At 25.4% G+C, this 24,127-nt stretch overlaps 1 protein-coding gene across 3 annotated transcripts in view; it reads right to left on the minus strand.

Annotated features, from left to right (window-relative positions):
• Positions 1-24,127, minus strand: part of LOC114124529 (GDNF family receptor alpha-1) — a 187,612-nt gene that overhangs the window by 38,915 nt on the left and 124,570 nt on the right. For all 3 annotated transcript variants that reach the window (XM_050205159.1, XM_050205158.1, XM_050205160.1), the window contains exons 6-8: positions 11,859-12,090; positions 8,766-8,903; positions 929-1,134 (exon numbers count right to left, since the gene is read on the minus strand). In XM_050205159.1, coding sequence (XP_050061116.1) covers positions 929-1,134; positions 8,766-8,903; positions 11,859-12,090 — 576 coding nt within the window. The remainder of the gene's footprint in view (positions 1-928; positions 1,135-8,765; positions 8,904-11,858; positions 12,091-24,127) is intronic.

Genomic DNA, 24,127 nt, shown 5'->3' on the forward strand with positions numbered 1-24,127 from the left:
TATTGATAGACCATATATAATTATCATTCTATGTACATTCGTATAGATATTTCACGAAATAGACCTAACATATTCGAAGGTACAACATCGAATTATTATACTAACTGCATTTAACAATACGAATAATAAAAAAACACCTTATAAATAATATTCAATTAATTATGATAATATAAAATTACTATATTGAATCAAATCGGTTTTAATAAATTAAAATCATTAATTAGTATTAAATTTATGTTTGTTGTATACGTATTTATAAACCAAATATTTAAATGAAATCTCCATATAATTTATTTTATTAATTATTAATATTTATAAAAAAATAATATTCCTATCACAAAACTGATTTTATGAAAACAATTTGTTTAAAGAGATAATAATAATATTTTATACTATAATAATTATTATCGTTATAATTATATTCTTAAATAATATATTATCAATAAATATCACAGAGATAATTTTTTAATAAGTCTTTTTTGTAATAATTGAAATTAAGGTTTTACAGTATCAATTAGTAGCTATTATAATCGTATGTACAAGACGTGTTTTTGTATGTATAACGACTAAACTATGATCAGACGGCGTTCCAGATAGGCATTTTAGCTACACCGCAGTCGTAGTTTTGTTTTCGGTTTATAAATTAATAATAATAATAACTGTAATAATTTGTATCATGCAATACTTGAAAGTATGATTTATAAGAAATTAATAGATTACTATATTAATAATAAATAATTAAATTAAATGAACATGTAATTAGGTAAATACTAAAATGTAACTTAATATATTAACATTTAAAAATTCAGAATAAATAAGTTTTAAACTTATATCACTTATGACCGTTCAAATAGGAATATAAATTATTTCCAGTATTGACTTTAATATTTCAAAAGTATTATATAATATTATACGTGGGTATACGTACCCACACATGAGTTGAACCAAAACACCCTTTGCCACCCCATACAATCGTAGAACTTCGAAGGGGACGTGTCCTTACACGCGCAATTCGTCCTCAACATTGTTCCCAGAATACCAAGAATGGACTCACGACACATCGACGGCGGCCCCGCACATCGACTTGTTGTTTGGTCCACTGAACATGTTTGTTCGAAAGCTTCGAGTCGGGACCTGCGTGGAAGAACATCGGTTAATATATATATATATATATATATGTATATCTACTAAAAATAAAGTTCAAGATATTGTATAATACCAATTATTACACTGTATAGGTTATTAATTATATTTTATTTTTAAAATAGGTACTTAAAGCTGTCTATAATATTATGACGTTTCCTATAATGTTTTACTTTTTTTGGAAAACTCTATCTAATTGGTAATTTGTGTAATAGTGTGTTAATAAGCTAAACATAGTTCGTATTTTTCTAGATAATTGCAAACAATCGAATAAAAATAACAGAAAAACGGAATTAATACGCAACACCAATTTTCGACAAAATCAACTTTGTTATTTTATCATAATTCTATTTTTATAATAATGTTTCCAAGACATGGTTTAATTTAAAAATACTTCATCTTTTTTATAGCTATTAGAGGACATTTGATAATTTTACTTTCTTCAATCAAAAAATTGAAAATTTAACTTTTCTTATTGTGGCATACAATTAAAAGAAAAAAGTATAAAAACATAATTCTAAATTTCTAATACAAATATGTATATACATATTGATCAAGAATAATAACTAAAATAATAAGTTTTATATATTATTGTAAATACTTTGTTAGTTTTTCTAAAACTTAAAATTACAGGTTTCGTGAAAAGTATGTAAAGTTACATAAATGTTTATTGATTGTATACCACAACTTGTCGTAACTAATAATAATGTAGGATTGGAAAATTATGTTTGAAACTACTGACCGATACTTTGAAAAACAATGTAACCATGGAAAGTAATTTGAGTGGAACATTCGTATTATACGATACGGTCGAGAATATTATGCGCATGGCTTTATTATTATTATTTTTTTTTCATAAATATTATATTAAAATAATTCAGCGTTAGTATCGTATTGTATTGAACCAGTAAACTTCCTCTGATAGATTTGGAGTGAAGCAACCAATACTTTTTATACCTTAATCGTCTCACTTCTAACATAGGTACCTTAGCAAAAATTAAAAACTTCATTAGTATAAATATTATTTGATTATTAATAACATTTCTTTTAAAAAAATATTAAGAAAATACAATTTTTGAAAAATTATACCTTCTAGGATTATTTTAACGACCAAATTGAAGGTTTTTAAATTCGTTCTGGATCAACAGCTCACTAAATACTAATAGTACATATTAATACTTAAAATGTTTTAAAATTAATCATAATCTAAAAAAAAAAAAAAAATGTCTTTATTTTATTACATGTATAAACTATTAAATATTTATTTTACTTTCTTTAAAATCTACTCTTCTTAACGTCATTAATGCACAAAAAAAAAAAAAATAATAATAATATCAAAAAAATAATTGGGATGAAGTTTATAAAAATAGTATGTTTAAATTTACCTGTATACAAACTATGGGTACGATTATTGTTAGTGTTCAAAAATTTCGTAATAATATATTTAAAAATTGTAATATATTTTTTTTTCATAAGCTTTATTTTTACTTATAAAAAAAATAAATTATACATAATTATTTAAAATTTTAAAATTATACAATTAATATCATACCAAAATACAGAATAATTATTACATTACAATACACAGTATTATAATACAACAATTTATCTTTAAATATAGTAACACTAATCACTCAATGCATTTATATAATCACTATTTTTGTTAAAAAAAAATATGTTTTCGTGAAATATTTCTGACTTCAAACATTCCAAACCATTGGTATTAGTTACACCTCACTGTTATTAATTTTGCATACACGTGGTCATTCGTAAATTTTTGAAGGTATGGCGAGTAGACATTTTTTTTTTTTTTTATAATAATTTCTCCTTTTTTCAAACCCGTGACAGTATCACAAGAAAATAGCTGAGCAAATAATATTCAAATCGTACATGCACTCATGTGCAATTGGTTTGAAATGGATTTCTTAATTGACTCTTGACAGACGTGTCATGCCTTCATTGATCGATAAACGGTATATGGATGCATTGCGCACGGACACACATTGATTTATACGAACATATTATATTATTTTATATTATTCATAGTATAAAAAGTAAGCTCTCATGACAGCCTTCATAGTTTCAGTCATCGTTTACCACCGACAGAAATAATATAATAATGTTCCATATAGAAAAAATATAGATGTGCTGGTTTTTTTTTTTTTATTCAACTAAACTCACTCGACGTTTAAACATACTTTCTGTCGTTTAAGTGTTATACTATTTTATTAAATCACGATAAAAAAATATTTTATAGCATTCCAAATCACGATACATTGCTATAGATATATATATAATACAAATTCTGTAAAATTAACTGCTAGTAGTTAACTTTTTAGCAGTATAATGTGGATTTTTAAATCTTCGCATAATTTTATTAAATGCAAACTTCATAATTTTATTTTGATTTAAAATGGTACGTTTCACAATATAATACAAATATAATGTATTCATTTTTACATACTTTTAAGTAAATACATACTATAACTCCATATTAATTCATAATATTATATTTACTCGTTCATCGATGTATTAAGAGTATATATAGTGGAATTATATACATAATGGTACGCTTTTAGTATAATTATAATTCATGACAATTTAAAAAAAAATATATTAATTAAATTTTTTTTTACTATTAGTTTATAAGATTATAACTATTTTAATTTAAGATAATAATAATAAATTAGTACAACTAATTTTTTTTTTTTTTAATTGTTAATGATTCATTATATTTAGTAAAAATATCTTTCTATTTACAAAAATAATTTATGATGTATTGATTGCTAGCTGATAATCGTAAGTATTTAAGTGTAAATAATAAATACATATTTTATGTTGATTATTTAAATTAAAATATTATTATACGAATTTTCAGATGTGTAAAAGGTAAAACAATATTGTCATCCGCTGTTATTCGTAAATGAGAAATCGTAATGAACAATTTTATCATAATCTTATTATACAAGAATATAATATCAATTATAACTTAGCATTATAATATTTTAACTGAATTAAAATATATCATTCACCCGTGTTGAAAATAATTATATTAAAATGATACACCGATGCTTATACAGATAATTAAACTTATCAAGTTGCAGTATTTGATTTTATTTGCAATTTACTCAGTCATAAAAAGTTTTTAAACAAATCAATTAGTTGCGGAAATTATTTAGGGAACGTTAGTCACACGTTTATCTAGTTTGAAAACATAAACACGCAAAATGGTAATAATTCAAGTTTTGAGTAGTTTTAGAACAAAAACACCTATAAAAAAAATCAAAAGAAGACAAAAATATTTTGGAGACAATGACATATCTGTTTTAAAAAAATATATATATTATATTTTTAAAAATCATGAAAAAGTGTATTTCAAATGTTGAAATATCAGATCATACTCAAAAATAAGCTTTAAAATTACATTTCCCGCGATGTAATAATAATATACACTTGGTGCCACCTATAAACTTAATTGTTCTCGTAACATGAGAATTTGTCGATGAAGGGAATTTAAAAGATAAAGGATATTATTTTAGCTACCTATCGTACTCCTCCAATTATCTTCATATAATATCATAAAAATAAACATAACATATTATATAGGTACAAATGTATATACTAATAATACAATAATATAATATAATCTTATAGAATATAGATATATATATTAATTGACGGGGTACCCTTAATCAAAATGATATATGTTAATAACTTGACATTTTTTTTTGTTACCTAATATTTAATTTAATGGATAAATTTCAAAATCACGCCACATGAGTCTGAAATGAAAAAGTTCTGTCAGGCGGCACAACGATGCTCTATACTCAATACGTGTAAAAAATATGTTAATTTTAACTGATTCCGAGAAGAACTTTTCCATTTCGCGTAATACCGCCGCCGTACCCTACCATTCTATAACTACATCGATCCTAGAAATATTGTAGTTTCCGTTTGTTATGGATTAGTTTTTTTTTCAAAAATTTACGATAGCGTAATAAAACTTTTTATTTCCACATTGACTCTATGGCACAGTGGGTAACACATTGCGTTATACTTATGACTTCGTGAAAAATCACAACGAACCATACTCACGCGTCTTTGGCAGGGAGTTAATTTATTAAAGTTTACGGTTTTTCTTTTTTTATTTTTCTTCATTAAGTTATGCAAACATTTTCATAATTCCTTCAAAGTCAGCCGTGTGTGTTTAATGTTTTCGTTTTATAAACTTATATGATTATTAATTCTCTTTAGTTTTCCACGTAATGCACTTGATAATATTTGACCACGTATGTATAAATTATTAATTACTGGCCATTATTTGTACATAATATTATAATTATAAATATATTTAACAAGCATCGCATATAGCATTATACGCAGAGTAAAAGGATTTGTAATAATAAAATGTTTTCAATATGCACGTCCGCTTGGATAATTCATCATTAATCCGGTGAAATCATACATTTGTTTGTTGTTTACATAATACGAAATCGATGTTTAAAACGTAGTCATGAAATATAATTTCACCTTAAAATTAATATTAATCTACGGTTTTTGTAACAATACCGCGTTGTATAGGCGATGTATCAGTTCAGTAAAATATAAATTTATTTTTCAGGTTTATGTAGCCATTTTTGTACCTATATTTATAACTTATAATTATTTAAAATGCACAAAAAAAAAAAAAAAAAATGTGTAGAAATAACGAAATAACTGGAAATTTGAGTGAGTCTTTTGAAGATTTGTACTCGGGATTATGTTCGTGGGTGGGCAGCAACCACTTGAGTACTTTTTTGTATGAGTACCTATTTAGAATGAATAGGTACTTGACAAATATAATATTCAAAATATATGTATCTGAATACTTATAGATAATATTATTCACTTAGTATTTCAAATTTCGTAAAATATATAAAATATAAAAAAGTCATCTTAGATTTCTTTTAAACTCATACAAATATGCATATATAACATTTCATAACTCAAGACACAATAATTAAATCATTCGTTTTAGTTCTATAGTTATTTTTAAATACAAGTTTGACACAAAAAAAAATGTATACATGCATATTAATTAATTAAAAATATTGATAAATGCGTTAAAAAAAAGTTTTCATTGTTTTAGAAATTAATAATTATATACAGTATAGAATATAATACTTAAACTTATATAAAATATGTTAAAAATACTTTCTTAATTTTGATGGGAGTACCAATAATTTTTACTATTAATATTTAATTTTATAATGTGGTTTATTAGCTTTTTAATATATTTTAATGACGGGCTAATATACTTGTACATTTATTCATATATTATTAAGTCTATACTTCAAAATGTGTAAAGCAAAATATTTTTAATGCAAATTTTTATTAGCAAACAATAAGAATCAAAAAAATGGTTTATTTTTCATCACTTATAAATCACGGAAAATGAGAAACGTTACCTTTATAGTGTATAATATTTTGCTAATAATTAATAAATAGGTTTATGCTTATCAATAATAATAATAAAATAAAAAGTTTTAATTATAATTTTATATTATTATACGTTAATACTTATAAAAACAGCACTAATTTATAGAATAATTAAATTAAGAATATACTAAAAAACACATAACCATTATAAATTTTTTTGGATTTTAAAGGTTTTAAAAAAAACATTGTATTATATTTAGTTATTGCTTATAAGTACACACATTTTTTTTAATAGATACATAAATTACCACTTAAACATGCGTGTTTTAAGATAATTAATTTATTATTCTACGTCATCACAATTTGCTAACACAAGTAATTTAATGCATTCTAAATGATATAATATACTTATAATAAAATAAAATTTTACTATAATGTTAGAGCGTAAAATAATAACCGAATTGTTAGAGTGTACAAAACTGTAGTCAAACATTTAACAGTAATGGCTAAATAAACTAACAGAATCTAATCAACAAAATTAAATGGTATACATTATTACATTATGAATAGTACCTATGTACATTTCGAAATTAAATAAGTTCTCTTAGAATACGTCTTCTTATTAGTTATGTATGTATTAGTTTAGTATTACATAACTACAATGGTTCTTAAGCTCTTTAGAATCGAAGTACATTTATTATAATTTTATAATATTGCTGTGGTTCACTGACGCAAAATTAAAAAGTATTTAAATAAATTACAGTAAACATTTTAGTCAATAGGAAATAATATAATTTGTACTGTACAAATATAGAAGATGAAACTAAAAATCAATATTCTTCATAAACGTATTTATTTTAATGCAGATTATAATATTTCGGCGGAACACTTTTTCTAAGCTCACGGATCATAACAAGTTCCGTAAACCCTGGCTAAGAACAATTATATTATCTACAGTGAATATTATACCTTCATTTTTCACATTCATAAACGCATTAGGATTTATTTCGTTTTTTTTTTTTTTTGATAAACAATTCTCGGCTTTCAATATGCTTATATAAAATGTTGTAATTGTCGTAAATTACTTAAAATAGCTATTGAACAAGTCGCCGATGATAACTCAATATAAACAATATTTTTGGTAGCTTCCGACCAGAGTGAACCGGTCTGAACGTCACATGTTAGATACCTATAATACAAACTTGATAGAATCGAAAGCCCCTTGACACGAATCGGTTTTATTCGGTGGATTCTATTCGGGTCTAAGATTCACAAAATCAATTGGTTCGCGTGCGATTTAGTTTCCATTCAGTTATGTTTTAGGCAAGCAAAACTATGATTTCATTTTTAATGAACTTTTTAAAATTTTGTTTTTTTTTCAACAAACGATTTACTTGATATTGGAATTGATCGGTTGATTTCATCAATATGATTATATTGATGCGCGTGATTACGCGCAGATCTGTATGGGATAAAGCATATGACAAGTGAACAAGGAGAAATTTAAGATGCTGAAAGTGTGAAAAGCTGTCTGTAAAAAAATCGTAGATGCTTTTGAAGATGTTGACGATTCCGAGAATAAATAAAACCGGTACGCAGTTATTGAATATTTTATTTTCGTCGAATATAATTAAACATATTACAATCATTATTATATACTACAGTGGCGGGTGACCGGGTCCGTTATCGTAGGGAGTGGCTGCGGAAGGAAGTCCGGTCTAGAATATTATCGAACCGTATCGATAATCGTACCAAAATAAGAAGATGGAATCTATACCGAACACGAGGGATAGAACATTTGTGATTTTAAAAACTATACGATGTTTTAAAATACTTAAATCGTATTGATTCATGATATAATTAAAACTGTGATTACATTAATATAATAGTTTTACTGGTTATACGCATTATATTATATTATAATCGTATGATAACTAATATTTATTTTTATTTGAAAAAAAAAAAGATAATTTAAAAGGTCAACAAATAAAAATATTATAAGTGGGGTAATATAGGTGTGAAGGATAATATTTACAGGTTTGTAAACTGTGGTAAATCTATGTCAGTCATTGCAGCCTGTATTTACACCATAATATACTACGTAAAGTAGAATAACTCAAAGACTATTCGTTTGAAAGCTGATTCAATAAGTCAATATTTAAAAAAAAATATCATCGAAAAAACGGTAAACGTATTCTTCTTACCTGCAATTTGATTTCGCACGACAACTTTCTGCTAAGAAATTACATGGAACTTTCGCTGGGCCGTCCGCACGTTGAGCACATTCTGGATGCAGCATTTCTTGAGCTATTAAACATTTGTCTTTATTGACTCCAGATTTCCTGTATAGAAAAACAACAACATTATAATCACGTTTAAGGTAACAAATTATATACAAATTCATATTCTCTTAAAGTCCGATCGTAGTTTATGGTCAAGTGTTACATTTTGATTTAAATCTTAACTATGTGCTCGAATTTTTTAATGTCAATTATAATATTATATTACATATATCCATATTTAACAACGATTTTATAGTTAAAAATTTAAATTTAAGTCTGAAATATTATTAAAGCAGGTACATAAAGTTTACTAAAACTTATAGCTAGATATATAGCTGTTCAACTACACTGTAGGCGGGCATTTGAATATATTAAAAAAAAGTTTTTATATTACAATGCTTTCAATTATTTTTTTGTACTTAACAAAAATAAGAATAAAATTAACAATTAGTCATTTTGTTTTTTAGAAAATTGAAAAAAATAAATCAAAATGAATACCATTTAAAAATTGTTATCAAGTCATAAATTTATGTATTAGGTATTCTTATAACTATCATAAGCATTGTTTTAGTTGAAAGTATTAAACTGAAATATATATTTAATACTATGTGATCATGTAGTTATAATAATGGTTATTAGCTATTATTAATAATATAAGAATACAGTTGTTGAAATATCATTTCAGTTTCCAGGTTAGGTTAGGTGAACGTTTAAAAATGTAATTTTTTTAAATTTTTAATTCGATTTTAATAGTTTAACAAATTGTACATTAAAAGAAAATATAGTAAAAATGTTGATGCCCAAGTTGCAATCTAATATTTATATTGTGAATAACATAATATTACCCGGAACGTTTGTGGTGTACAATTTTGTATGTACCAATCGAATGTTCGTTGATAAAAAATCAAGTTATTGTATACGTCTATATTAAGGCGTATGTAACGTGGCAATATATTGTAATAAATCGAATTTGGGTATTATAAAAAAAAAGTATTTTATTTAACAGCACAATCGCACAAACATGAAGTGTATTATTATTATAATGCGAACTATACAGATACTATAATATTATGCTGAGAGAGCAGGGAACGAGAACGAACACATAATACCATTGATATTATTCTATAAGCCTCGGTTACCTATATGATTTGTACTTATACATATATATAGGTATGTATAACAATTCATTGCGTAGCTACACAAAAGACAAAACACATGTATGACACAAATATTAAGGGCCTAGATAGGGATATTTGTTTGCGGTGACATGCGTTTATAATGACGGTCAAAGAACGACGATAGTTTTTTTTTTCAAATATATAATAATATAAACACTACCGCGTTTACTTTGTTCGTCAGAGGTTTTTTACGTTTTAATTTTGTAAATGTTGGAACTTTAAAAATGGTCCTTCTATTTTCTCCGGCAAACACTTTACGGAACAACGACGTAACACGTATATAGGTGAGAACGTCGTCGCAGAAAGCGTATGACTAATCGCTATCGCTACTGCTGCTGTTTTTAAATGTAGCATGCTGTTTCTAAAGCTTTTGTTTAAGTATAGCGCACAACTTGTTTGCTACATTTGTATACCCTAAGTGGAACGATGAATGTTTTCATTTCACATTGATGAGTGCGGTGTGTGTGTGTGTGCGTGCGCGTATGTGTGTACTTTTTTTCAAACCGTCATCACTTTTAGGGGTAATAGTAAAATGGTTCGATTTTAAACTTTGGGGATGATTTCTACAATTGAATACGCATTATGAAGTCGATTTTTTTTTTAATCGAATGAAAAAAAGAACATCAACGACAAAGGTTTTAAGTTGTACTTGGTTATACATTGCATTACATAATAATATAGGGTTATACTAGGGTTGACTATTAACAATCTTTATATAATAAACTAAACCCGAATTCACAGTGAAGTCAACTAAATATATACAATTATACATACAATACATACTTACAACATTCAACTATATTTGTTAATTTATATTGTTTAAGTCGATTTTTCTTAAGAAGGTTAATAGATTTTAAACGTTATAAATGTCTATTACTGACGATTCGTCCATATATTTGGGTAAAAGTATTCATTGCAGAAGTCATCGACGTATTGATAGCACTCTGTTAGTGTATGTTATTAAAATAATCCAACAGGTTATGCGCTCTCTGAGAAGATTCTTCTTTGGCCAGAAAAAACTTGTAAGTTAATCTGTTATCCGGAGACGGTTGATCAAAAGAAAAATAATCCCCACTACATATATTTTAAAATAACCAAGAAAAAAAAAACGAGAAAAAGCAGAAAAAAAATGACAAAATTTCTTTTTTTGGCGTAATTCAAGACAAATAACCACAGGTACTTGCAATTTTTTCCAAATGTTTATATTAGCATTTTCTATACATTATATTATTTTGAAATACTTTAATGTTTTTGAAAAATTATTTTTGTAATACTAGATGTTTGAAATTTTTGATTTTTTTTTTGCAATTTATTATGTTTATTAAAAATATTTATTTTTCTCGATAGTCGTTATTAATACTATTTAAAAATATATAAATATATAATTTTTGATTTTAACATAAAAGCTGAATTTTTAAAATTTTAACTTTTAACGAAAAACAACTCAGCTATTAAACAGAGTAGTTTGCATAGTGGTTGTTATTATTAAATAGGGAACGGTAATATTGTAATTAATATGATAGACTCGTCCAGATTTTTTTTCGTAGTTATCATTAGAACACAACTCTCATGGAACAGAAAGCACTAAATTAGATTTAAAGCTAAACGATGGATTTATTTATTTGACATTGCTATTTTTTTATTTTTAAAACGGAAATTTTAAATTTAAAAATGCGTAAATGAATAATTAATTTTTTTTTTGTAAGTAACTATTCAAAATCAAACTATTATTGTTTTTATTGAAATATTTTAAACTATAGAAATTAGGCAAGAAAGTTCCCATTTTTTTATTTTTTACTTTAAAAATAAGGTCACCAAGAACTCAATTGGCACTCACTTGCATAGACAAAACGCGATTTCTATTGCGTATGAATGCATCGATTCGTTGCGGTAAAAGTTTTGCAGCGACTCCATACAGTTGGTTTTTCTGCACTGTCTGTGATTACAGTTTCGGATTATGGACGCCACCATTTCCTGACACTGTGAATGCTTGTTACAGGTTTCCAACGCCTCGTGACATGTACTTTGGAAGTTCAATATGGAGTTGTCAATTGGTGTCGATTGCGAACCTATAAAAACAAAAAACAAAATACAAAAAAAATTAATATCATTTCAATGTAATAATAATAATAATGCGAGACTCAACGACTATAAAAAGAGAATAGATACTATAAACCATAAAATAAATTAATGATGTTATAAGTTTCAGTTCATCAATATACAAAATTAATATTTCAGAATCAATATCCGTATTACCAATCATTTCAGACCCGACTTTTATAAAATACACTAAAACAAAAATATACTACGTAAGATGAATCAAAAATGTATACAAACAACAATTTTTAAGCTTAAATGGTATAGCTTATTAATAAATATGAGACTTTTTTAAAAGTAAAAATAATTGAAAAACCATTTGCCTATGCTTTCAATTTTATGAAAGTTATTAAATAAGTTTGATTGAGCCATGGCAACTGAAACTTTATTCTCTCCCAAAAGTACCTATACTAACTGTTCCAAAAATGTTAGTCCCCATTTTCCTAGTTTCAGTAAATCAAAACATAACATACCTAAATGTCCAACCCTACATAAATATTTGTTTTAACTCAAAACTGTTCGTTGTATACACGCATATGGTTTATTTAGCTATCATAAACATTTCATTTTGAAACACGACAAACTTTGAACGACTGAAAGCCAAGCAAAGCTAATTAATATAATATTAAATCTAAAACGCTTAATTAAAAGAAAATGTTTGTCTTTATACGCTGCACTTGGTACCTACTTCAGCAGTAATTTCATAATGTTTGTATTGGTGCCTTGCCGTATCGTCAAAAAAAAAAAAATGTAAATAAAATTCCTAAAAGGGTAGTAGTATATAGCTGATAAAATAATTAATTAATACATTTATATTTTTGTTTAATACATATCATCAATACATAGAATGAAAGGTTCAAAACGAAATTAGCATCACTATCCAAATAACTTGATATAGAAAACAATTAAGAAAAAAATGTATACAATTATTTTTTTTTTAAATTCGAAAATATTATAAAGGCAATTCATCTATTACTCGACCAAATAGAAAATATAACTAATCCTAAGTTTTGTTATTAATTTAATTCACACTTCTAGCGTTATAATAAGTGACTGTTCTAATTGATATATTATATATATTATATAATAATATTATATAGTAATAGTAATCAAAGTTATTATCTAATTAAATGATAAAAATATTATTTTTTGTTGATTCAAAAGTTTTTTGTAATAAAAACTTAGTTTTCAAATCAAAAATTCATTTTCATGACGATTTGTTGAGGCTGATTGTTTTTTAAATATTCATGTATGTAAATTTGTATTAAAACGAGTGGATTCTGAATTACTAGTTTTACACGTTATTGACTAAAGTGTTAAAAACCACGATGATAGATTTAAAAGTTATACAAATTGCTAAATCTTCTAAATAGAACTTTAAATATGTCTTATTATATAAAGTCAAATTATTATTACTCAGACCGTTTTAAGAACTTAAAAAATATCAAAATCTATATCACAATTGTAATCATAAGGTTAGGTCGATGGGCCAAACGCAATGACGTATAATCGGTATTTATCGCAATGCACAAAATTGGATTCTGAAATATTGTATTTATTAATATTACGTACCAGCTCAAAAAGACGTATATTTGAGTATTTTTATGCATCAGTGAGAAAGAGTACATTGTACATTATATGGTGGCGCTCAGGATATTCTTTACAGATTACATAAGTAAATAGTAACGCTAACGCGTCATGATTAATTGAAATCGTGACGCTTTAGTTTTATTTTTCGTGGTAAAGCGTAGGTTTATCTATTATTATCGTTGTTCGTTATAAAACCTATGTACCTATCAACCAAAAATAGATGCTTTGGATACCTTGAATTCTTCAAGACAATCGGAAAAATGTCGGATTTTAAAAGCTGAAATATCGCTCTTAAATGAACACGGATGAAAACATATCAAAAATATAATTCAAAATTAACACTTGTAAAATCTTTTTTTTTTTTTTTTAAAAAAAACAAAAAAAGTAAAAAATAGTACCTAATAATAATTTCAAGGTGTGTTCATTTATATAATATATATAAATAATATCGTCACTCGATCAGGAACAAGCTCTTTGGTTTTAAAGCTATTTACAAGTTCCATTGCTAAATTATTATACATTTTGTACGAATGGGTTCATATTGAACAACTACCATAAAGTATCGACTCATCATATATTATTAACTGAATACCTACCATTCGATTTCGGAATGTACCTACTTACTATAGATTGAATTATTTGTGTATTATTAACTCGAAAAGATGTCCGATGCGTGAGTGTAAACAGTACAAATCCAATTTGTGAGAAAACACCGTTTTTTATATATTATTTATAATTGAAAGATTAAAACTTTTATAAACTTTTATCAAAAAGTAGAGATGTTTATTTAAAATGTATCTATACTGCCTTTATGTTTTGAAACAGATTTTAAATGGTTAACTTGTAATATTGTTTATCTTGTAATGTTTTAAGTTGTTGACATATATTTAGTGAAGATTAAAATCATAAATAATTTATTTGTATAAGTAAAGTTTCCTTTTTATTAAAAATAATATATATATATATATATATATTATATACATCATGTATATGTATATAATTATATAATATATTTTATAATGCCAATAAAAAGTAAAAAAATTAAATTAAAATAGTATTTCATTATTTTACCTAATTTTTAAGATAATAGTTTCGGTATTACAGTTTTTAGAAATATATATTGTTTTCATTGATAATAATTACTATATTTTTATTTTTATCAAATGTTTATTAACATTATATTATATTTAAAATACTTCAGTTAGCGTCCTTCAAATAATTATTTTGGTATTTAATATAGTGTTGAAAATAGTAAAAAATAGATACGTAGGATATCAGTAAACCTACTAACTTATATCCTATAAAGTATATGATTAAAGCTCATAGTTTAAGACATAAAATAATATTGTTTAATATTTGTGTGCAGTTAAAATTCATAATACATAAAAAATTATCAAACGAGTAGAAATAGTTTTGTTCGTAGACGACTAATCTCAATTACAACACCACGACTGCGGTTACCATTTTAACTATAAGTAACTAACCTACTATGTATTGTTTAAACACAAAAGTAAGATCATTAGTAAGATCAAGGGTTAATACAATAATTTATATCGACGCATACTTAAACGTTGTATTGATGTTTAGTTTCATATGAACCTACACATTAGTTATTATAGTTATTTGTCATGCTTTAATTCAATATCAACTTATAAAACATACAGATATAAAGCAAAATCACAAAAATTGTCGCTAAGTTAACTAAATTCATAAAAAGTAATATATACTATTCAATATCTTTCTAATTTATTTTTCAAGTTGACCCGAGAACCGAAGTAAAAAACAAATAATATTTGTATTAATTAAGATAACTTTGTCAAAATAATTTATTATAATAATACAAAATGTACCTATGGGTTATGAGTACTCCTAATTTTATTGTTGCTGAATAAATTGTTAACCAGATATAATTAACTTTCTATTCTGAACTAATATACTTAAAGTTGCTATAACATAGCATTTGAAAACTGTAAATTTGCAGGTCAATGGGAAGGTAATAAAAATATAAATAAAAATATTTTGTATGTACTTTGTTTATAGGTCATCTCGAGTTTGTTTTAAATAATAAGCATACCTACAAAAAATCCATGAAAGTTATTCATCAACAGGTTTAGGTTATAACTCATCATTGATTACTGTACCTAATGATTGTATTAAATTATAATTAAATGTTAAGTTATTGAACATTATTACAAACGTAAAACAACATTAAGTGGTGATGGATAAATATATTTTATTATTAATTAATATTACAATTAGATTTTTTTTTTTACAATTATGTTTTAACTTCATAACTGACCGATAAGTCAAGTCATACGTTTACTTTATTTCAGAATTTTTAATTTCTACATGTCACAGTAAAACGTCTATTGAGAAACTTATAAATAAGTTTACAAAGAGGTCAGTTGTACTAATAAAGCGTTGATTTTCAATGCAGATAGAAAATATTATAATTGTACTTAGTAAATTAAACTACAACTTCTTTTCGTGAGCTAAGGTCGAAAACGGAGTTCTAAATCTTTTTTAATTCAAACTTTTTCTTTTACACTATAGTATAAATAGAATATATTTTTTAATAAACATTTTCTAAAGATACATATTTTTAGCTTAAAACGGTTTTAATTGGTACGTTATTAAAGTAAAAAAAATCTATTACAGACAAACATAGGTAATACGTCATAAAATATCACTAATTATAATTGAACGCAAAAGAGACCTTTTCATGTTTGCTTATAATATTATATTATTATGATTATTGGAATAAAAATTATGCTCTATCAACCAGAACACACTTCTAAGAATAAACACGTTCAAGTAATTGTTAAAAGTGAAATGTTTGTTTATTATAATATTTTAATGATATAAATAATAAGTGCGAATACGGCTTATTTGTAATTTTTTAAGGTTATTTTTCACAAAGTTCTGTTTCAATTCTTCAATACTGTTTATTCTACCAAATAATTTTGATTAATTTTATTTTTTTTCTTCGAGGAAATCGTAATTAATATTTAAAAAATATCGTTCTCGAATACTACTGAATATATTTATACACGGGTATAAACAGTTTTTTTGATAATGATTATTAATCATTATAATTGATCCTGAAAATATAATTAATGTGTATTCAGTACCTATATAATAGTATATATATATAGATAATTTTATAGTAAGTTAATTAAATTTGAAAGTTATTTCTGAAATGTTTAGTATATTTGGTTCCGACTCGTAAAACTATTTGTGCTATTGAAACATGTTCACTTCTATCCCAAGTTTAAAATAATATTATAAGTAGGTATGTATTGTAGTCATTCTGTTTTTATAAGGATTCATATTGTTTCTTGTAACTCGAAATTCAGACACTGACTCTCCGAGACAACGTACCTATAGGTAGGTACTTCCTACAGTCAATGAATAATAATTAATAATATCATCCTCTAATGGAATTTCAACGGTTTATATTATTCTATACGCGCCGTAGTAATGAATAATATACGCGGAACGTTCAGTGTATTATTTCGTAGAATTACATTTTGAGACAACCGAAAACTTAAATCATTTCAATAGTATAAACGTATTACATATATTACATCGTGTGTGCGGCGTACATATATATAATATCTCTTATAATTATATTACCGTTGTATACCGCGATATAGGTCATATACAGCGAAACGTTTGAGTGGTGACGCGGTGTGTTATAATGCAGGATTACCCAAGTTACAGGCCATTTTCTTGAGCATTAGCCATATTGTAGGTACATAATAATATAGGTACTTAGCCGGTATACCATGCATTATTGTTGCCTTGCAGTGTCGTAAAGTAAGAAAAAACCCTTCAGCCCGATAAACCCCCCGTTAAAGTGTTAACGTTGTTAGTGCACGGTATACATTAGGTATTATATGTTATACCGCTGTAATATAATTAAGACAAAGGCGATAAATTAATGCGTTCGAGTCGTTCTGACTTTTGAGTTTGTTGAAACCACCGCGCGATTCGTATAGAGATCGGAATAAACGTAGGTCCAATATTTTAATGATATATTATGCTCCTTTTACATTATTTTTTTTTTATTATTATCATTATATATTAATAAACTGCAGGACGGTAATGCAGAAAAATAACATCATAATGATATTGTTATGAACGCGAGCCAGCACTTGCGTATTTGATTTCTGTGTTTTTAAGGGCGGGTACATTAAATACACACGCTGCAAACGTACGCGAGCACACTCTCTCGCCGAGGTTTTAGACATGCGTAATGTCAAAGGTTAAGTCACCGGATGTATATTATTACTATTATTATTATACGGCAGTGTGGTTGAATGGAGTCGACACAACATTAAAATATGTACCTACTAATTTATTATGAACGATTCTCGATCCGCCGGTAGTTCTAGCACATTGATTTATGGACGTAGAAATGTATACACATACAATGACGGTTTTAAAGAAAAACTGTAACGAAAACCTATGTAACATTTAGTTATATATAATTAATACGTTATACGGTTAGAAGGCGTACACGTTTATATCTAAAATCTAAACTCATCACAAATAACATTCATGGTATTTTATAGTTCCATTTTATGCGTATACCGTGATTTTAATGCCCGTGAAGTTGCCAACCCTCCCCCCCCCGATATTGATCTATATTGATTCGAAAACTATGCCGACATTGTAAATTGTACAGGTCTCGAAGTGACAGGGGAAATGGCTGAAATTTGAAAATTCACAAAAAAAAAAAATATTGATTTGAAAATCATGAATATCCATTTTTAATCGATCAGTAAAACGCTTGTTGGGGGTAGGGTCAACTTTATGAAACATCATACTGTCAACTATCATAATATCATAACTGTTTAAAATAACTTACCGTTATCAAAATAAATAATAAAAAAATGTTATATTTGTAATGAGTATTAGTTACTGTTATAAAATACAAAATATAACATAAATACAAATTTTATAGCAACAATAATAAAAAAAGCATAGGTAATATTTGCTTTAAATTATGTGTCGAGTAGGTCATTATAACGGTAGGTTGATTTCATTTCTTCTGATAACATTGCATTTATTATATTATTAATATTGCATTTTTATAATAATAATATATTTTATAACGCAATATAATACTATGGTAATTAACAATTAAATTAATAATACTTTACTAAAAATATATACTAAGCTATATGAATAAACTAATAAGTTCATAGGAAAAATTGATAATGGCTAAAAATTAATCTACCCATTATTTTGAAAATGTCATTGCTTATAGAAAAATGTATAGCAAATATAAAACGTTATGTTCAAATGAATAATGTTTTGAATAATAAACAAAATTATTAGCATCGTTATTCATCATTAAAATATGTATATCGTTCAAGTTTTAACTTAAAATATCTATAAAAAACAAATTGTGTTTTTATTTTATTTAGATTTATTAGTTACACTATGAACTACTTTATGAGTCATATTTTAACCATACAAATTGTATACATTAAACATGTTTTAAAAAAACCACATGTAGTTTGTAATTTTCATAATTTTTACAAATTTTGTAAGTATCTTAACTTAAAATGCACACGAAAAAAAATGTTAACATGTGCTTTATATTTAACTGATATTAAAACAGTGTATTTGGGCATATATTTTAATAGCTTATATTATATTTTTAACCCAGCAAATAATATTTTTATTGGCATCTATAAAATAAATAATAAATAAATTGAAAATTTTAAATGCTCATTTTAGATCAAAAAAAGTGAAAATATATCCATGTTTAGTAAAAATTCCAAGTATAATATTATGCGGTTATTCGTTTTTGAACAACAGCCAAATATCAAAAATCGTCTGAGAAGAAATAGTTATTACACGATGAATAACCAATGTCGTAAAAATATTAACTTCAAAAGGTCATAAAAAATGAATGCGACTTTCCAGTAAATATTTATTTTTTGTTATACGTAGAAAAACTAATGAGGAATTTTTTAAAATATTTTTAAATCTTTGATATAAAAAGAAATTTTTATGAATTTTTTAACTACAAAATAATTTTTAACTTTCGAGATTATTATTTATTTTAAAAAATATTGTCAAAAGTGTTAACGATCATCAGAACTGACTATAACCAGTCAATATTTTTTGGTAAATAAATAAAGTAAACTTATGAGTTATGATTTTTAATAATTATATAAAGTGATTCGTTTTTCAAACAAAATGAATAAAAAAAAAAAAATAAATAAAATCTAAAAATAGAACGCATAATATTCATGACTTATATTGTTTTTAAAAGATTTTAAATTATAAATATATAATAACAATTTAACGTAAATAAATTATTTAAATTATAATAATAACTTAGTCTTATGTTTAAGACATATAACTCCCAGTGAAAACAACTAATTAAATTAAATTATCTAAAGGAAATGTACTCAACATTATAATAAATTCATAAAAAATCATTCCATCAAAATCAAAGCAAACGACCAGTTAATGGAAGAATCTATAGAATAACATGGCGTCCCTCAAGGATCTTGCCACTCAGTAATCTTATTTCTTATGACAATCAATATAGTGCTTCATAAACTAGATGTTATAAAATCTTGGACGACAACAATATATTTTTAGAAGCAATTTATAACTCCTAATCAATTACGAATAACCGTAAAGATCCTCAAAAAATGGTTAAAAATTACAGATTTTAATTTTTCTCTAGTAAAATAAAACTGTATAATATTAATAAAAACAAAATTAACAGTAATAATAATAATAATAATATAACATAACATAAAATAATGAAAAATAAATGTTTATAATCATTCGTCTAAATAATGCTGCAGACACGTTTAATAAAATATAAATCGTCCTTAAAAATGCATGGTATTGTATTCATTGGTCATTTGAATAGTAAACATAAAATATCTCACATCTTATCCGTGTGAAATACACGGTGCTCATATAAGCAACTCGGATTATAATATTACGTGTATTTAAAAAATATTGCCCGTGCTCTATTTAAATATTCAAATTCCCATTTCGACTATTTAAAGGCCTTCATATTCTAAATTGTTTTACACATTAGTATGCTGTATTCAAATATTAAAATATAAATGAATTCTCAATATGTTTATCAAATACGGACACCTAAAAAAATCCTAAGCGCATTTGGTATTTTTTAAAATCTTTACCAACTTCCCGGGAACTTAAAATTTCATAAAGAAATTATTACTAATAATGGTCAAAGAATGATTGGTTAACTCGGTATTTATTTTCCTTCCGTTTATAAGATATACAAACCTACATAATATAATATGTCATTGAAAATCATATATAATGCTTTATTTTCCGATTAATAATCTATTAATAATAGTAATCTTGTTAATACTGACTTTGACTTTTTTTTTTTTTTTTGGTTTGTTGCTCATAATATTGTAATCATTTCTATTGTTTTTTAAATAATAATAACTGATCTATGTTTTGTATTAAGTCTTATTTCCGTATCCACATAATTTAAAAATACATTAATTTAATTTTGTCAATAACAACTATAGTTTAATATTCTTAAGTATGTTTTTCCCCGTGTATGAGAAAGTTCGGTAAATGTACCATTATTTTCCTGCAGTGCAGTTCAAAATCAAGTCCCAGTGTTAGAGAAATTGTTGAAAACTACTTCAGAAAATTAGTACTACGCAACATTATAGCGTAGTGATTCGAAACACATATAATTCGAAATTAATATCCCAAATTTAATCACCTGAATCGTAAATATTTCCAGAAACACCACACATTATAGATATTATGAAGAGATCGTGCAGCTTAATTTAATCAGTCGTCATTAGGTTTTCAAGTTAATAGATAGGTATATAAATAAAATATATAATCTTTTGCGTATCATTTAACATTACAACGACTGGCGTTATGCTATATTATATTATTTAAAACTGTAATATTATAATATAACGTGCAAATGCGTTCGACGTTAAATTTGCTCAAAACGACTGCATACGTATTGTTTCCAGGTTTTTCTATACGACTATATTATTAAATTGAGTACCGATTATCTGATATCAGTATACCTACATGAATTTCTATATCGATATGAGTATAACGATTATTGTCTAATGAATAATACTTTGAAACTTGTGAAATAAAAACGTATGAAATACATTTAATGTATTGGTTAGTATGTGTTTCTATTGTGTGTCGTTAACTATTTATCATCTGTTTTTCTGTTTTCAAAAATTATTACAACATTAAACACAGCGATGGGTACGTTGAGAAAAAAACATAAATTAATATCATACATTAAGTCAAATAATAGATCAATAATTAAGAAATAATTCAAAACAGAAGTCAATATAAACGATTTCTTTAATAAGCTATCAAACTAATATTCATAGAGAATTATTAAATTACGTATATCAACATCGACATCGGACGCAATTAGTATATTATATTATATACTATATAGTCATATAAATGTCATCACGATTAGTTTAGTTGTTAAATATTATCGGAGCACAATAAGTTTGCTGTGCACAAAACAGATCCTCTAAAGAAGGGATGGATACTGGTGAGCCACATACCTATTTTATTTGGACCATGCTATTTTTAAAATGACTTTATACAATTTTAGCGTTTATCTGTATTTTATTTTATTGAGTATTTTTAACATTAAAATATATAAATAAATAAATGAATATAAAAAATAAACATTAATAACAAATTTTAAATTATATTGTACCTATATTAACTTTTTTTTTTTACTTTATATACTCTGGCAAGGTAAATTTTAAAGTTTTAAAAAATAGCACCGCAGTAACTTTTATCCTTGGTTCAAAGTTTAAAATACATTCTGAATTTTATTTCTGTCACTATAGTATATTTTGATCATACTCATACGAGTATATTATATTATTATAAAATGTACAGAACTCTTTTTAGATTATTTAACTGTGGAAAAGATAAATTATCATTTAATCGTATTTTAAATCTATAATTGATTAATATATATATATATTATATATATTATATACACAAGATAATTTATTTGTTATTTGATCATAGACACTAAACACTATCATAAATATAATAAAAATTTTACTTTATTTTATTTTTATTTTTTTTATCTTAAAATACCAACTGGCACTAATAATAAAGATAATGTGAAATAGTTTGAATATTAGAAATAAATAAATAATTGAAAACGTCTTGTATTTCATAGTATCATTATATATATTGCCTATGGTTCGCGATGAAAAAATCTAAATTGGTTTAAATTGTCCACGTGAATGTTTATTTACGTTCTTAAGTTTATTGGATTTTTTTCCGTCCGATACGATACGTTCAGTTTAGATTTGTTTCGCTCATTAATGGTTTGGTTGTTAATAAAATGTTCAATTCTAACAACTGATGACTTGACCTGTTACCAATTCCATTAGAAACGCTAAAACATTATTCTTGTTGTCTTAATAACAATAATGTAACCGTACATAAAGGATGGCATTAATAAAAAAAAACAAACTTCGTCCCGTCGACGGGTGCATGTACGTACACTGAGGTAATGGCCTTTTGGATCGTAAATTTCTTGAAGTGAGCCTGCACAATCGCAATTATTTTTACTGGCCAATCCCGTGGACGGCCTTTATTGAAAATCGCTTTGTACCACAGTGTTCTCCTTCTAGTCCGTTGTTACATATATATATATATATATATATTGGATGTCGGGACATTGAATTCGGAGTGCAGGGTTGGTTTTCCGGTGATTAAATAATCGATGAAAAGCTGCTGTACAAAAGAAGAAGCTTTCGTACGTACTGACTTGTCAGACGGTTATTATAGTTTCTTTATATTATACTTTTGGTATCTACCGTATGCAGTGGATTAGATATTTAATAGGATTTAGTAGTGATTTTTTTTGTGTGTAATGTAATTTATCGACAAGATGAAAAATAAAATACTTAACTCAAACCTTATGCGTGCCAATACAACCTCTACAACTACAACAATTAAAAAAAAAAATAAGTTTTCGAAAATATTTTTAAGCTGTATAAATATACTATATTGTGTTTGTTTGTCCTGAAAATCTGTTTGTAAACTCATAATGTAGTATATAGGCATAGGGCATAGGCGGTACTTTTATTAAATTCAATTATAATCCCAAAACTGATGGAAACGGTTTCTGTTAGTATTATGTAAAACGAATTTACTGTTATATTTACATCTACTATACATAATAGGTGAACTGTGTTAAATAAAAAAAAAATTAAACTTTTTAATTACAATACATTTTAAATTAAAAGTTCATAAACAATATTATAGTTTAGAGTTAGAGTTTGAGAAACCAAGCCCTCGAGTGGCGTTTCCACTTATGGTTATTATCACTCTTGAGGGCAAAACTTATTTCATTTCGATGAAATG

Source organism: Aphis gossypii, chromosome X (assembly GCF_020184175.1).
Source record: "Aphis gossypii isolate Hap1 chromosome X, ASM2018417v2, whole genome shotgun sequence".
Lineage (NCBI taxonomy): Eukaryota > Metazoa > Arthropoda > Insecta > Hemiptera > Aphididae > Aphis > Aphis gossypii.